At 35.9% G+C, this 16,738-nt stretch overlaps 1 protein-coding gene across 1 annotated transcript in view; it reads left to right on the top strand.

Moving 5' to 3' along the window:
• RYR2 (ryanodine receptor 2 (cardiac)) overlaps positions 1–16,738 on the top strand; it is a 338,959-nt gene that overhangs the window by 53,782 nt on the left and 268,439 nt on the right. Inside the window, exons 6-9 of the mRNA XM_009329215.1 lie at positions 1,343–1,357; positions 11,059–11,133; positions 11,893–11,971; positions 13,107–13,219. Coding sequence (XP_009327490.1) covers positions 1,343–1,357; positions 11,059–11,133; positions 11,893–11,971; positions 13,107–13,219 — 282 coding nt within the window. The remainder of the gene's footprint in view (positions 1–1,342; positions 1,358–11,058; positions 11,134–11,892; positions 11,972–13,106; positions 13,220–16,738) is intronic.

Raw genomic sequence — 16,738 nt, 5'->3', positions numbered from 1 at the left:
TCATAGATGAATGACAGCTGGAAGAGACTGAGGTCTTTGATGGATCTAATCTCCTTGATAAAGTGACAGCATGATGGCAAATGAAATTCAGTATTGACAAATATAGGAAAGGTTATATTAAAATTAATCATTTAATTAACTGGTTTCTATATTAATGAATTTACACACACACACACACACACACACACACTGTGGACAGCTCAGCAAAGACTTCTGATTAGTTTCTGGAGCCGCCCAGTAAAAGCAAACAAAATATTGGGGTGACAAGAAATGGGATGAATAATAATGCCAAAATGATCATACTGTATTTTAAACCTTTGGTTTATGGGGATGGTACACAGGGTGCACAATCTTTAGTTTCAGTCAATTCATTTCCAAATGTCTAACTACCAAATAGACCTAGAAGACTTTTAAGGAGAGAAGTCTGTGAACGTTTTGAGATCATTAGATTATACTTTTTTTTTTTTTTTTTTTTTGCTAGAACATCTTGTACATCTTTGAGAACAGCTACTTCTGTTTTAAAAGCTTGTATGAAATGAAAGCACCCAGTCTTGCTTGGAAGCTCTCCACTTAGACTCTCTTTTTATGTGGGATAGAGATTTGATGCCAAACTTCAGTCCTCAGCTTCAGACTTTGTGATAGCAAAACATGAACTGATGAGGTCAAAAGAGGAAAAACTGGCCATAGAACTCTCACAAAGAAAACCAAATCACTGCATGTAACATAACACTGCATGTAACATAACATATCACCCTCCTTTTATTCTTGAGCACCTCTGTGAAAATTAACCTAAGATTTCCATAATCTTCTGACATCAGTCATATGGCATTGAATTTTTTTTTAACCACAGCATGAAATATTAGTAACGTTTTAATTTTCTTAATCTATTGTGTATTTACATACGATACGTTACTACAATAGTGGTGTTGCTCTCCAGCACTGCACTTCGAATGCAGGATTTTACAACTCGCATTGTACTGAGTTAGAAACTATCTGCAGAGCAAGATGTTTAAGATGATCAGGCATGGTACCTCTTTTACCTGTACTGTGTTTTATCTTTCAGCAATAAGTATTTAATGTGCTATATTATTTAAGATAAAAAAAAATCTGAGAAAACTATTGCATAAAAAAATGATGAAGCCTTGTTCTGAGCAGCTGTTTTGCTTTCTAGCATGAGCTATAATTATGCTAATTGCAATCCTAAATGTTCCTTTTAAATGTGGTTTGTAGTTCTGTGTATCCCACTCACTTTTTCAGGGAAAACAAATCCCATTTTTAAGCACCTGAAAGTAAATATTCATTTCACATTTTCTCTTTTTTTCTCCTTCTCATGGCTCTACAGAAATTTATGATGAAGGTAAGCAAGTTAAACATTTAGTATTATACTTTCTGTGAATTCCTACAATTTAATTTAATTAATTCTTTTTCTTTATTTTTAACATCAGCATCAAACTTGCCTTCACTAAAATAGCACATACAGAATTTTGCAAAAATTTGGTTTTAGAAACCACACTGACTCTAGTTTGGATTGGTGTTATGGTTTGTTTAGATCATGAAGGACCAAAGGCAGGCACCTTTGTGGAAAGAGGACTCTGGGCCAGCTTCTCTAATTCTCAATTCATCCTTATCCTTTCAATGAGAATGCAACACTACCTGGTAAAAAAGAAGTCTTGAGACAACAAATAAATAACAAAAGTCCCAGTAAAACATTTGGGTATTTTGGAAAGTGGGGACAGCACACTGTTTCTTCTGTCGCAAGAATGCTGTTGTGATGGTATGGTATCTCAGTGGGGTGAGTGGGGGGCCCTTGGGCTGGGTCACTGGCTCTTCACTGCCTCAGGTCAGTAAGCATGTGCCGGAGCTCCGCTTCTCAGTGCCTTTTTTTTTTTAAATTTATTTATTTACTTATTAAGACTATGACAAGGCACTTAGTGACCCTCCAAACATTTTGAATAACTGACATTTGAATAATTGGCTGTGATTTTAGCCAATATGTGTTGGTTATTAATTTTCTACTTTTTCCTTTAATTATCAATGTTTATTCCGAATTAATCTTCCAAAATGATTTGTTTACTGATTTTCACCCCCTAAGAGTTTGCTGTTCTATGGTATGGGCTTGCTTCATTGTCACTCTCCGAAAGGGAGGCATTCTGGGCTAGATAAGCAGTGCTATTTTAAGGGCTGGATTTAATGTTGTCAGAGGAATTTTCTTAGCATGACTCCTCTGCTGATCCATCTTTTCTTCCTACTTGGTTGTCTGTCTTATTCTTTATCTGTGAGTTTCTTTCTCAAGTGACAAGGATGATTCACATTCCTTGTATCATACAGCAACAGAAAAAGCTTAGGCACAATCCTTAACCTGTGAAAAATGCCTCCCTGCTCCGCTTATTTAGCTCTAAAATAACCAGGAAGATTTTTATTAATTCCTTCTATCTCCTGTGCAGTGAAGGAAGAAGAGTACGGGGGAAGAGAAATCTTCACTAGACGAAGGGAGAAATTGATAGATTTTATCCTCTTGAGCAATTTTTTTCCAAACTGCTGAAAGTGCTTGAAAGTACGAGTTTGTAATGGAGGTATTGCCTCAGCCATAACTATAAATGTTTGTTTTGCATAGAAGGCTGGAAACAGATGGTCAATATTATTTATTTTTGATTTATTTTCACTGCTGTGTCTGCTTTTCATTCATGTGAAGTTTCCAATTGCTTGGAAAATGATAACATAAATGTTGTGTTGGAAATATTAATAATGAGGTGTATTTGAAGTGTTTCTAATTATGTGGCTGTTTAGTCTGCCTTCCGACAGGTCGATATTAGCAAAATTGGGATGATTTAGCATGGTGCTGGCACAAACGTTTATCATCATTACCAATGATTCTAATCTTTTTAATGCAGATAGTAAAATATTTCTGTGTTCTTAACTGAATAAGACATGCTCATGATTTTTATTGGCCAGTTGATTTATTCAGGTTCAGATTTTTATGTGATACTTATATAAAGCATAATTCAACATTGTAGTGCAGCTTTTAAAGCAAGCCATCCTTAGGAAACCTATAGTTTAGCTAAACTCTTTTTTTCTGTTCTTTGGCTTGGCACGACACATAAAACAGGAGGTAATTGCTGATCATGTCAATGAAAGAAGTTTGTTTTGTTTATTTTCTTTTTTTTTTTTTTTTTTTTGGTCACAGTGGCCATCCTTATCTAAAAGTAGGTACCAGCAGTCATCAGTCACACTAATTTCCATACCTGAATTTTTGCAGCACTTACTTATTTGTAGTGAATTCCATGAAAAGTCAATCAACTAAATAATGATTTAAAACTAAGGTGTAAAGACTAGAATACGTATAGCATATATAATGTCTCAATAGGTTCAACTTCCTGTTTGTTATTCCATTGTAACACGTTATATAGGCTACAGTGAGACAAACAAAGAGGTTTTAGACTGGTTTGAGTTCGCCCTTTGGTGTTGCTGTTATTTGATATGAGCAGGGTGAAGGAATATATTACCACAGTGCCACATGTCAGTGGATTGATTTACTGTGCATCTTTAAATTCTAAGCAACTACATGCGGCGGGTTTGGTTCCAACCACTGGAAATGGCAGCCCAAGAGCACGGTAATTGCAGAAGGGTCTTATTAACATTTCTGGGTTTTGGTAGAAGAGTTCAAGTCTTCTGGGCCTGGATGCTGTTACTTTGGAAAGGAAATTCTATCTCTTTTTGTGTCAAGATTTTTAAAGAAAATGGATACTTCTATGAGGAAGAAGAACATGTAAAACTCCTTGGCTCACACTCAGCTTTGTTTGTAGCTTTGTTTGTAGTCTTTACGGCTCGCAGCATTTTCAAGTTCTCCAATGCTGCTGGAGATGTAATTTCCCAGCGTTGCTATTCCAAGTGTGAATTGTTTAGTTTTGCCTGACTAATCTTGTCTCACAAGCCTTTTAGCTAGCTCTGTTCCACGGTTACTTCACAAATTCTGCAGTGACTCAGCCTGTTTCCACACATTCTGTTTTCACCACTGCTTGGGGTTTTCTGGACTCTCTGACTGGCATTCATCCCACAAAACTGAAATGCCTGATTTAAAGCCATGAATATCCTAAGCTCCCTGTGTAACCACAAGCAGAAGCATAGGTATCTATCGAAGAGTTGCTCAGATTTTTTATTGCTGTCCAAAAGTGCCTTTTTCTCTCCACTGGCTGTTTAGTTGCCTTAGGCTAAATTAATCTGAGTTTGTGTTTTGTCATCAAGAAATTCTTTTAGCTTTTCATAAGCTGTAACTTAAGAGAACGAGCCTTCCTGTGTTTTCCAGGTGGCTGTTGCCTAGTATTAGAAAGAAGCTTTCATTAGTCATATGAAGTTGTGTTCAGTGTGAAAAAATTTAGACAGTGATATAACTGGGGAGTAAGAGGTCTCATCGAACACTTATCTGTGGTGGTCTCCAATTCTAGTCAGCTAGTAGGATTGTGTCATCACTGCTGTTTTTAGAGAGACACTGGCCTCCATCAGCATTGGTCTAGAACAGATTAAAAAATTGCATATTAATAATGAAATGAATAGATGACTAGTTTTTACATTGCTATGGAAACATGATTTTGAGCATCCTCTCCTCTACAGAAATGGTTGTAGCATCATGCAAATATTTATGTGTAGAACAATAGTGAGTTGGTTTTAGACTGTGGGACATTCTTCCCTCCTATTCCTCCTAGATCCTTTTAGTCTTTTCCCAGTTTCTTTCACTTCATTGCTAATTCTGCCATCATGGAGTTTTCCTTCTCCTGAGTGAGGACTCAAAAGCTTTCAAGATCTACATTTATTCCACATCCTTTCAGTACTTTTCTTTCTGTCTTGCATATTACTAAATGGGAGCCTTTAATTTGCTTAAATGAAGGAAGCCCTGAAGATTTATATATAAACAAAGCACATGTTCCTTGTTGTGCACTCACAGTTTTCTTTCTAAAGAACCAGTTCAGGTTAAATATTTGCATTAGCCTACTGGTTTAAAACCTTTCATGAGGGTCTTGGAAAAAGGCATTGATGCCAACAGCCTTACATCTCTGGTCTTGACACAGGTGGTTTCTGACTGGGAAGAGCATAGTCCAGGGCCTAAATATACTTTTACTCAGAATGCATGGTAGTTGATTTTTTTTCAAGCCAATACTGGTGATCAGACCCATGTTTCCTATTTGATTTCTCTTTCCAATGAATCAAAACACAATTTCAGAATGTAATGACTGCTCGTGAATGGGAAATTTGACAGCCCCAACGTGAGTCCCAGGGAAGGGACTTTGGGAAGGTTCCATCACTGGTGGGTGCAATTTCCTGCTTGGTTTATTTTTGTGGTGGTGATGGTTTTTAATTTAAAAGGCTTCAAAGCGGGTAACTGCAGGGTATTCTGTGTTTAATTATATACTTCTGCTTATACATTTGCACTAATTGTCTAGATTTAGAGATAGGATTTTTTTTTTTTTCCTCATTCTGTAGTTTTCTAACAGTACAAATGTTAGAAAAAAACTACGGAGCTTTGTGAAACTTAAAACACACTCGTGATGGAGAAAATAATGCTTTCGCATTTATATTTGCAAGTGGTTTTATGGAAGCATAGGTGTCCTCTGTTTGACATGCTGTTGTCTCTCTCCAGCATCTATTTTAAGTGTAAGATGGCCATCATCAGTAGAAACAATTAGCTTTTCCCCTCATCCAAACGTGTCACATTGATGTTTAAGTATGAAAGTCGGCAATATTTTTATTTTAAATGCCTAGTTGGTGTGTTTTGAAATCATTGTTCTGTTATTACATGTTGCAGTTTTAAGCTGCTATTAGTATTTTAAATCTGTGACAACAATAAATTCAGTAAGCATTGGTATCCCAGTTGGCTTTGGCAATAAAGTGTTAACTTAGGCTTTGTTTCGGAGGCTTGCTCCATTTTAATGAAGTGTAAGTACTCAGTGCTTTAAAGGACATTGTTTTACTCCAGTGTACATATGAAATAGCCACTAAAAGTCATATTTGAAACTTCTAACGTTATCGTGCAGTATTTGCCTTGGAAAACATTTGTGAAGAAAAAACAAGGAGCACATTGCTTCTTTTACTGTACAGCTGCCCTCACATGTTAAAAATTTTCAGTGCCATGAAAATAGTTGTGTAATATTTTTTTAGAAACCCATTCAGAGCCATATTGAGTGGTCCTAAGTTCCATCTACACCATTTGGGCTGGTGTTTCCTATGACTGGGTCTGGGACACAGAGGAAATACCAGGCTAAGCAGCTGGTTGCAATTAGGCCATAATTTACCATTACTGTAAATTATATGGATTGCATTTTTGAAGGATTTACTACTGATGTCTTGTAGCTTATTGTTTCACTTGATTTTTTTTTTTTTTAAAGCCCACCAAAACTATACTTCCTTATAATCTAGTCTTTGTACTGTCATTTTCCTTATAGCATGTGCCATTAATTCCATTCTGCTGTTATGGGCTCATCATGGCATGAGGCAGAAAAAGTCATTACATCATTCTTAAAAACTCACTGTGTTACCTTGTACGATTTTCTAGAGAGTGTGCTTCAGTTCCTGTGTTCTTGTGACACATTCAGTATTTTTAAATTGCTTTCATGGGTGACTAGAATTGTCTGAATAGCCACGTGCTAAATGCAATTGCTGTCAGGCTTTCTCAAGCATTAGATTTCTGAATAATGACAGTGTTACGAAAGCTTTGTCTGTACACACACAAAACACTGAAATAACTATCCTGTTTCACTACATGCTTTCACATGTTTGTCTTTCTCTGGTATCTCCCTGAAGCTCATAGCTTTTTCCCTTTTCATACATTTGGAGTTTGTGTAGACCCGTGAAGAAAAGTCAGCAAAGAAATGTCGGCATTTGCTTTCAGTAGAGTACTCATTGGTCTAAGAAATGTTTTCTCTAGTACAAATAAGGCTGTTCTCTTGAAAAGAATGGGAAGGTAATGGCTATTTAACTCAAAATCTCCTTGGATGCCACAGGGTACTCACTAGTCTCTAGAAATTCTCATTGTAATTGAGGTTCCCAGAAGCACAAATGGCTCCAAACCACTTGCTCGATGTCACCATGATTAATTTCCTGCAGCTTCTCATGTATGGCCACAAGTGTAGCAATGCTGCCATAGGCACAGTGGTGCAAGTGCTACTGTGTGAATTAACGTCTGTGAATTAAAACGTCTGTTTTAATCTGTCAGGTGATTGCATGTCCGTACATATGACAGTTGTGTATATATAAAATTGTACAGATACAAAGCGTTTGTTGGCTCATGTATAACGTATCTTACTGAAGGATTGGTATTCACAGTAAAATATATAAATTTTTGTTCAATCTAATAAATATTTCATGTTATGCTGCTTCCATCATTGGCACATTTTACTAGATAGTTTGTAGGTTGTAATTTTTAAGTTCTTGGTGGCATTTTAATCCTATTTCTATTAAGAAAACAAGGAAAAGAAATATTTCCCAATTTTAACTTATTTTCTTTATTTATTTTTGTTTCAGGATAACACTCTTTACATCAAATTAAGCAGCTCAGGTCTTAGTAGTCTATTCTCATTGTCTGGTCTAACAATGCATTGAACTTGAAAGTTGTGTATATATTTTGAATGCTTATTTCTTCAGCTCTAATTGTTGTTGTTGTATTCTAAATTGCCTTTGTTTCGGCAATGGCTTTTGGGTGATGAGATGACTCCAACTTAATCTTGTATTCCAGCTGCAGAAATATTAGAGATGGGCAGTTTATATGAAGTTTTCACAAGCAGTGTGAATTTGCCCTATATGCTTTCAATCTCAATTTATTGACTGTAGTGTTTACCAGTTCTGAAGGCTTTTTGAGTCTTATTCTAAATCCCAAATTCTTGGAGAATAAAATGAGGAGAAGAGTTTTGCGTTCATATAACTGATACTCCTGAATGGCATAGCTTCCATGGATAAATTCTTCTTCAAACACAAATGTATTTTCCTCCAACCTGGTTTTATTCAGGGAATGTATTGTCCAACTTAGAAATTGCTCTGAAAATTAAAAACATAAAGCAAGTAAGACTCATGATAAATAATGCGGTTGCTAGAAACTTGCTTGCGTTATAATACCATTCATATATTTGTGCAAAAATCTGTGGGCATTACGGATTGAATTACTCAGGATTGTGGCTTCCAAGAAGTCTTGCAGTGTCTTCTGAAATATTATTATTTAAATATTACTAGAAACTTGATAAAACTTCAGTGGAACACCTCATGTTGGAATGTTGCATCTTTGCCACGGAAGTCCGATTGTTAACTTTTATATTTATTTAATTTTATTTATTTATTTTTTAACGTGGGAAATTTACAGTTCTCTGCAACATTCTAGGTAGGAATGGCTTATTTTGAAAATCAAAGACTCTTTCAGTGCAGAATTATGCCCAACAGCTACTTACTATGCAGTTTCTGGCATAAAGATAAATGCTGAGTATTTAGTTATGAAATGAGCCTTTAAAATAGGAAATTAACATACAGGTATGCACATATCCTGGAAGGCAGGCTCCAAAATGGAAGGCAGTTTCATAGTACCAGCTTTCTCTTCCAGTCTCTCCTGTATTTTCCTGTGCTTCATCTTTTCACTTTCCCTCCGTGTGGATGGCTTGACTATAATTGTCTCTCAGAAACCTTTAAGTGGAAAATGCTTGAAATGTTTTTTTGCAACTCTTTGTTTTCTGTCTAAGAAACAGAAACAGCAAACTTGCTTGCATTTTCTTAATGGGCAAAATAATTTTGGTTAAAAAGAATTACTTTAATCCCTTGGGGAAAAATTATCTAAAAAACCACTCCTCCATTTTTCACAAAAGCGATTGAAATTTTTTTTTGAGCCAACCTTTCTCCGGTTTGACTATTAAATGGGCATTTAACAAAATAGGTGCTAGACAGCTAAATCAATATGGCCAAACCAAGGGCAAGATAACATAGCTGTGATTTTGTTGATCACACTATTCCTGTTATCTTTTGTACAACAGGCAACCAAATCTATATGTTAGATATCAAATTTATGGCTAGTAACAGAATAATTTTGATAAAAATATCAGTGAAATTTCAAACTTTTGTCCATGTTAGTGACTTGGTTGGGTAGCTATGCCTGCTGTTGATAAAGCTTCTGGGAAAATCTGAAATGTTGCTAAGGCAGCACGTTCACAGCAGTTTTTCCCCTTTTCCCCAATATGATGAGCAGCAGATGTTCAGCACTCATCTTCGGCACAATGGGCCTGACATTATCAAATGTCTCGTTCCTTCCTTGTGCCTTTGGAAAAAGTGGTGGTAGTAATGGTAGTTCAAAGCTATATCTTCATGTCTTACTGTCAAGACTGTGTCTGTGGCAAAGAGCATGACTTTTTTTCTTTCTTAATAAAAATTCATGCCATTCAGTCTTCCAGAGAGTTAATTGAATGTGCCTCCATGCATTTTGACTGCTACACAGTTTGTTGAAAGTCAAAATATACCTTGTGTCCATCAAGATGCTCTCTTCTCAATAAAGATAAAAGCCAGAATTTCCTGGCAGTTTCTTAAAAGTGCTAAAATTATTATTTTTTGAAGTGCTTGCTTTTTCACCACCTATTCCTCTTTTTTTTTTTCTTGACCAAGTAACTCAAAGATCAACAAATATTATGCTAATGGATAAAAGATAAGGAAGGACAACCAGTAAACGAGGAGGGGAAATAATTGTGTGTTGCCACCATAGCCATTCAGTTAAATTGATCTTCAGCACTGAAATGAAGCTGCCAGAGAGATAACATATTATGATTGTTTCCAATTTATTCTGTAACGAATCTGATGTTCCAGTCAAACAGAAGGTCAATCTACTGTGATAAAAGAAAGGGTATAAATGCTGTATATAAGAAATTAAATTAGGAGTCCTATATGAAAGAATAATGCTGCTTATGGAGTTGTCACATTTATAGACTCAGAAATATGTATTTATCGATATTGCTTGAAGAGTGTGATGTGCGTAATGTTACGTGAGATATTCTGTCAGAGGAATATGGACTTACGCTCTCGTCAGTCTTGTCTGACAGTCTCTGCTCCTGACCAATGTCAGTCAGCTGCATCTCAGTCTCAGGAATTCATAAATCTTCAGCAGAAGTTGAAAGGTTGCTCATGCTTTAACAAGATTTATTTATTCTTTCATGAGTGGTTAAACTGATTATAGATAAATAGAAACAGTAATGAAAATACTGTGAAAAAAATGGTTGCAGTTTCTTGGGATAAAAGTGAATTTTATTACTTTAATTTTCTTTCAGTCAAGATTTATGCTGCATTTCTCAAGAGGAACATTTACTTGGGCATGATTTCTGAATTTTCAGAACCCCCAAATCCTGTTGAGTTAGCTTGGATGTCTTTGAGCACTTACCTGGCCTAGCAGATAAAGAATTCTGTCTGATAGTATTTTAACACTGCAGGGCAAGCAGTCTGGAGGTTGATGATCTTCAGTATGGTTGATATATCATTAATACTTTCTGGTAAAACAGGGACAATACTCCAGAAGCTCCCTCTGCATACCTTCTGTATAGGAAAGTATATCATCTGGAGGGAAAATGGGTGAATATGGAGAGATTTAACAATACATAAGGATGTAGAGGGTAGTGTGACATGCATCACATCTGCTCTTCTCTAGAGGCCGCCCGCTTTCAGCCCAAGGAAGAAGGATTCAAGCTTGTAGAATATATTTTATACCAAACTGGTGACGGTACAAAGTACACCATTTTCCCTCATCAGTGAATTGAGCACTTCTAGTAGAAAAAGTCGCTAGCTTCTAGATTTGCCTGTTCAAATTCTACCTTAGATCTGCCCCAAGGACTTCAAAGGTCAGTGTATATTAAGAGGCAATCAAAACTAAAGAGAACACATTCATAAAACTACCTTCTTGAACTAATCCCTGAATAGCGTTTTATAAAGAAATAGACTTCTCTGTCACAGGTCAAATACAGATTGTCCAGAGATTGATGAGGATTTCTTTTTTCTTTCTCAAAAGGCCTGATTTTATTACAACATACCAGTATATCACTTCTCTTTATCTTTCAGTCTGCACAAGGTGGCGGTCATCGAACACTACTCTATGGGCATGCAATCCTGTTGCGCCATTCCTACAGCGGCATGGTATGTAACAGGAGTTGATATAGCAGCAATGATTTCTTTTGTGTATGAAAGTTATGTTTGAAAGCGCCCGGACTATTGCAATTTACTGATGTCTGGAGAATTATTCACATCAAAGAGGCATTTCACCCGTGGTTAATGGAAACCTTTGTGAAGGGTAGATGCTTGGAAATACGAAACCTAGCTGTTCATATCTGGGTAAGTGCTAAAACTAAGCCTGGCTCCATAGCGGTGAGTTCTCTGTTTGTCAGTCTATTCCGAGTTGGTGATTTCTCATTTCTTTTCCCTTGGATATTGCGTATTGCATAAGCTGTGACTGAATCCACAGCTGGCGTCTGGCTGGCAACCTGAACATATGTTGGAGACTGAGTGGAAAAGGAAATTCCTTCTTGCACATATTTTGGACAGAAGCCTTACTCTTCAATTCCCTGATGAATTATGTGGGTTACAAACTCCTTAACTACAAGTGAGGCTTCACGGAGCTGAACTTCGATGCAGACAGCTCCTTTATTTCCACTCTCACTATTCCCGTCTCAGTGGAAAGATAACCTGGATAGACTGAGAGGTTATTCTAGAACATATATCATTGTCAAGTCTCCTTGAGTGCCATTCAGTTTACCAGGCATATATGTTCTTGACAGTAACTAGTGGGGATAATTTAAGAATAGTTAATCCTGTGTTAGTAGGTTGATGGCTTTTTATATTTCAGTGGATTATCAGATGTGAGCAGAACTAGTAATGCATGCTTTTTTCTTTTGATAGTATCTATGCTGCCTCTCTACATCTCGATCTTCAATGGATAAGCTGGCATTTGATGTAGGATTGCAAGAGGACACAACAGGTAAACACTAGTTTAAAAGACTATATAATGAAGAATATTTTCAGTCTAAAAATCAGAATAGAGACCTATAAATACATACAAATCACATAAAAATTAAGGCTATTTTAAGGACTAAAGAAAAAAAAGGTTAATATTTCTGTATTTTACACTTTCAGTATCTTTACATTTTCTAATAGATTATGTAATTTCTATGAGATATAAACGTCTATTGGTATTTAAATATAAATTTATAATATTGGCTATAAGTAAAGGAATATTCCCAAGTTGTTATTCCTGTAGAAGCCCTCTGCTGAAATTTTTGTAAACTTGTGTTATTTTAAATAAAGATTCTATTAAAGTTTTAGAACTGCTGGTGAGTCGGATTTATTTGTATTTTTAAGACTGATCTGGCTTCTTACAGTGCCATCAGTTTGGTGTAATTGTTTAATTAGAAAAAAATAAGTTTGCTTGTTTTTTAAAGCTTTGCTTTAGCTAAGAGTAATAACAGTGATTAACAGCAACAATTGAACAGTTCCAAGATCAAAGAGATTTTTCTGAAAAGCATGCTTTTCATTCAAGAAGTATATCTGAAAGCAAGGTTTATCATGGGAACAAAATTTGTGACTTTAATACTTATAAATATTTTGGGGAATTAGAGACACTGGCAGTCAGTAGAAGTGGAAGAACATAATTGAATTTGGATTTATGAGATCTTTCAAATAATATTTTAAGCGATATTGTAGATGCTTATTTTTATTGCCCTTAGTGATGGGTTGCTCCACTTGTTTGTCCTAATTCTCGGCACAATATTCTTCGATGTCTTTCCCAGAGCCTGGAATGAAGGTGATAGGGAAGCTCTTTAGCAAAGACCTGGACCAGGTTGCCTAGAGAACACAGAGAGCCGCCTCCTTACTCAACTCTGGAATAACTGTTCCAGAGGCGGTCTTGTCTTCGCATATGTGTATTATCTCCAGCTGAGTTTCTGACAAGGTGGTGCAGGAACAATATTAGTTGCTGCAAACACATGGACACTTGGTTTACCCAACTGAAATCTGGGTCAGAACTTTAGGATTGAGATAAATGTGAAATTAATGGCAATAATGTTGGGCATTTTCTTTCTCATTTCTTTCTCTGCTGTTACTCAATAATGATACAGGTGAGGCATGCTGGTGGACCATCCATCCTGCTTCCAAGCAACGATCAGAAGGAGAAAAAGTGCGTGTTGGAGATGATCTTATTTTAGTCAGTGTCTCTTCAGAAAGATATTTGGTAAGTTCTGTAGGAATATCTGTACAGTGCTTCCTCTACAGAAAAAACAGTTACTAAAAGTGTCATACTAAAGTCTGGTTTACAATTCCACCTCCACAAAAGTATAGCTTAAGGTGTTTAAACTGGTATTTGATACCATTTTGCAAACCAAGACACTGAAGGTCTGGGAAGTGTGACATTAATACGTGACTAATCTAATTTGTGTTCATTTCAATAATGGAATAGAAGTTGAAAAATTTACTAATGAAGAAAAAAAGAAAAAAGAAGTCTGTCCAAATTGCATAACTGAGGTGTTTAGAGTCCCTGTGAGTGTTCAGAGGTTAACAGCACTATCATACATGAATTTAGACTTTATACCAAAATTTTAGAACGTTTAACTTAGGTACATAGCATTTTGTCGCCTTTAAAAGGTCCATATTTTCTTAGGATTATGTACAGCATTATATACACAGCTACTGATATATCATAATTAAATATAATTGAAATATTTTAAAACTCTCTGTGGTAGCTGCTTTTTATCACTGGCTTAAATAACTTTCTTCCTCATCGAAGTATCTCCCATTTGTTCTGTAATGAAACTCTTCAACACTTTAAGATTAATTTCTTTTTGTATTCTTGGTGTTGCAAGCACCTGAACTATTCTATCTGGCGGGGGGAAAGATGAAAATAAGAAGGAAATCAGTCTGTAAAGTCAGCCCCAGTGATTCAGCAAATGTATCTACACGAAAAAAAGGATCCTTAAAGAGGAAGTCTTTTTAGCTTTGTCAAGAAGACTGTCTCAGGTCTGCATATAACATTAAAGTTTATTCTATATATTATAGTATATATTCTATATATTATTCTATATTATTCACTTATTCTTTTTATGCTATGAAACATTATTTCTGAAAGTTTTTTACAGTATTTAGAAAAAAGTGAAGTGTTTAATAAGACTTAAAAGTAGTATTTTTTTTTTCTTTTTGATAAAATTGAAAATGTTCTCCCTTCTTTTGGAAACACATAGAAAAATGAGAATATAATTATTAGAATATAATTTTAACTTCTAATTAGAAGCTCGGTAACTCATTTAATTAGCTATTTTTTGTAAGTAGACATTCTGACAACTTTCCAATAATCTTTACATTTTAAAATTATTTTTAATAACTACTTTTATGAGAATTGTAATTAGACTTACTGGAAAAGCAACTTATTGTGGACAAAATCAATGAGAAGTCTAATTCATGAAACATTTTTGTTTAAAGACATTGAATTTTTTGAAATTCATTGAATTGCTGAATTGGGTTGCTGAAGTTGAATTTTGCTATAGATTGTGTCTCTATGTAGGTATATGCCTTCATACCTTCATATATTATACTTTCTGCCCTCTAATTAGTAAATCAGCTCAGCCTTTTATATTATTTAGGGTTTGTGCCTCAACTGTTGATTCTCGAGGCTGTCATATGTACTTTTATACAGCAGAGACTGATTTTCCTCAACACATGGTGTTAATGTGTATACTGCGTCTTCCATGCAAAATATCAATATACTAAAAACAAATTATATTTTCAGTGTAGAGAGAAACGACACGAATCTATGTTCTTGATATTTTAATCTCTGTATTATAGTCTTAAAATGGTTTAGAGCTAGATTTTAATGAATAGTTATTAAACCTATTTCAGTTATTCAGCTCTGGTTTGATAGTAAGAAGGAGCAAGGATTCAGCAAATTAATTTTCCTCTTACGTGCACTCAACCCCACATTTTTATGAATAGATGTTTTTCCAGACTAAATTAAGAGCTGGTGAACTACGTAGCTTCTCAATCGTAAAAATATTTGTGGTTTTGCTATCTACTCAGTAGTTATATTAGCACTGTAAATAAAGCAATGATACTTCTATGAAAATTCAAACAGTTGATAAAGACTGAATTAGCCAGTTACCAATGAGTGAACATTTTTCATGAAAGCTGTCTCTCCATCTTAAACTGTTAGTCTTAATCCATTAGGCTGTCTACAAAATAACTTCAAAGGATGTACCTTTAATCACAGTATTTTCATTTTGAATGAAGTGTCATGTTATAGTCCCTGTTTTCTACAACATTTAAAGGAATGTAGCAACTGATACCATTTACAATAGGTTAGGACTGTGGAGAGATGAAGTTATTTGTATGAATCCAGTTGCATAGTGACACCAAATAGGCTCTATTGAATCCAGTCGAGGAACACTTTTTCTAAGGGTGAGGAGTTCCTCGGGCCCCTTGACAGAGAGTGATGTTCAATAGGATGCTGAGAGTTAGGTTTATGTACATAGAATCATAGAATCATTAAGGTTGCAAAAGACATCTTAAGATCATCGAGTCCAACCGTCAACCCAACGCCACCATGCCCACTAAACCATGTCCCTAAGCGCCGCATCTACACGTCTTTTAAATACCTCCAGGGATGGGGACTCAACCGCTTCCCTGGGCAGCCTCTTCCAATGTTTAACCACTCTTTCAGTAAAGAAATTTTTCCTCACGTCCAATCTAAACCTCTCCTGGCACAACTTGAGGCCATTTCCTCTCGTCCTTTCGCCAGTTACTTGGGAGAAGAGACCGACACCCACCTCGCTACAACCTCCTTTCAGGTAGTTGTAGAGCGTGGTAAGGTCTCCCCTCAGCCTCCTCTTCTCCAGACTAAACAGTCCCAGTTCCCTCAGCCACTCCTACATTGTGTACTTACAGTTAAAACCTTAGGAAAAAGTAAGTTTTCTATCAAACGTTCTATGTCTATATGCTGTTAGGAATAGGGTTGGAACGTCACCTTTTTATATTGCAATATTGCTCTATGTTTTCAAGCAACTTGCTAATTATCTCCAAATTAAGACAAACGGGTTAACAATCCTGCGGCAAAGATGTGTATGTAAAAGTAACAGATGAGTAGAGTTCATTCACAGGGCATGGCTTTTGCAAAATGTAGTCAGAACTTAGTTTAATTTGTATAATACAAGGGGAGAGCAGAACTACATCAGCTTCATAGGTTAGTCTTCCAGTTGTCTGAGTGCAGCTTAATTACTTAATTTTTTTCCCCCCATTGACTTTGTGACTTTAGGATCTCAGTGTAGTCAGTAGGTTAGTGTTTAGGTCTAATCTGGTTGGCAACCACTATTAAAGTATTAAGAAAATGTCAGGACTTTGCTATAGTTCCCCTTCCCTGCTTTCCATCAAAAAAAGATTTTGGGACAATTGACTTCATTTTTTTGCTCTGAAGAGTCATCTTTTTAATTGCAGTGAACAAGTGCTAAACCAATAGGAAGATTAGTGTTAAAATAGTAAGCTAAAGGTCCACAGATGTGGATTTTGGCTGTTTGTTGACTCACAGCAATGTCCCTGGGCAAGTCATTCAGTTGCTCTGGCTCTCATTATCCCTACCTGTACAACAGGATTTTGGATGCTTATTTTTCTGTGTGGCGCTTCTGAGGAAAAGCACTTACACACAGTGCCTGTGGCATTATATACAGTGTGAATTGCTCTACTGCCAGGTCCGTCAGTGAGGACGCTTGGC

This window comes from Pygoscelis adeliae, unplaced genomic scaffold, assembly GCF_000699105.1.
Source record: "Pygoscelis adeliae isolate BGI_AS28 unplaced genomic scaffold, ASM69910v1 Scaffold77, whole genome shotgun sequence".
Classification (NCBI taxonomy): domain Eukaryota; kingdom Metazoa; phylum Chordata; class Aves; order Sphenisciformes; family Spheniscidae; genus Pygoscelis; species Pygoscelis adeliae.
The sequence above is the reverse complement of the archived record's forward strand: the minus strand, read 5'-3'. Positions and strand labels throughout refer to the sequence as shown.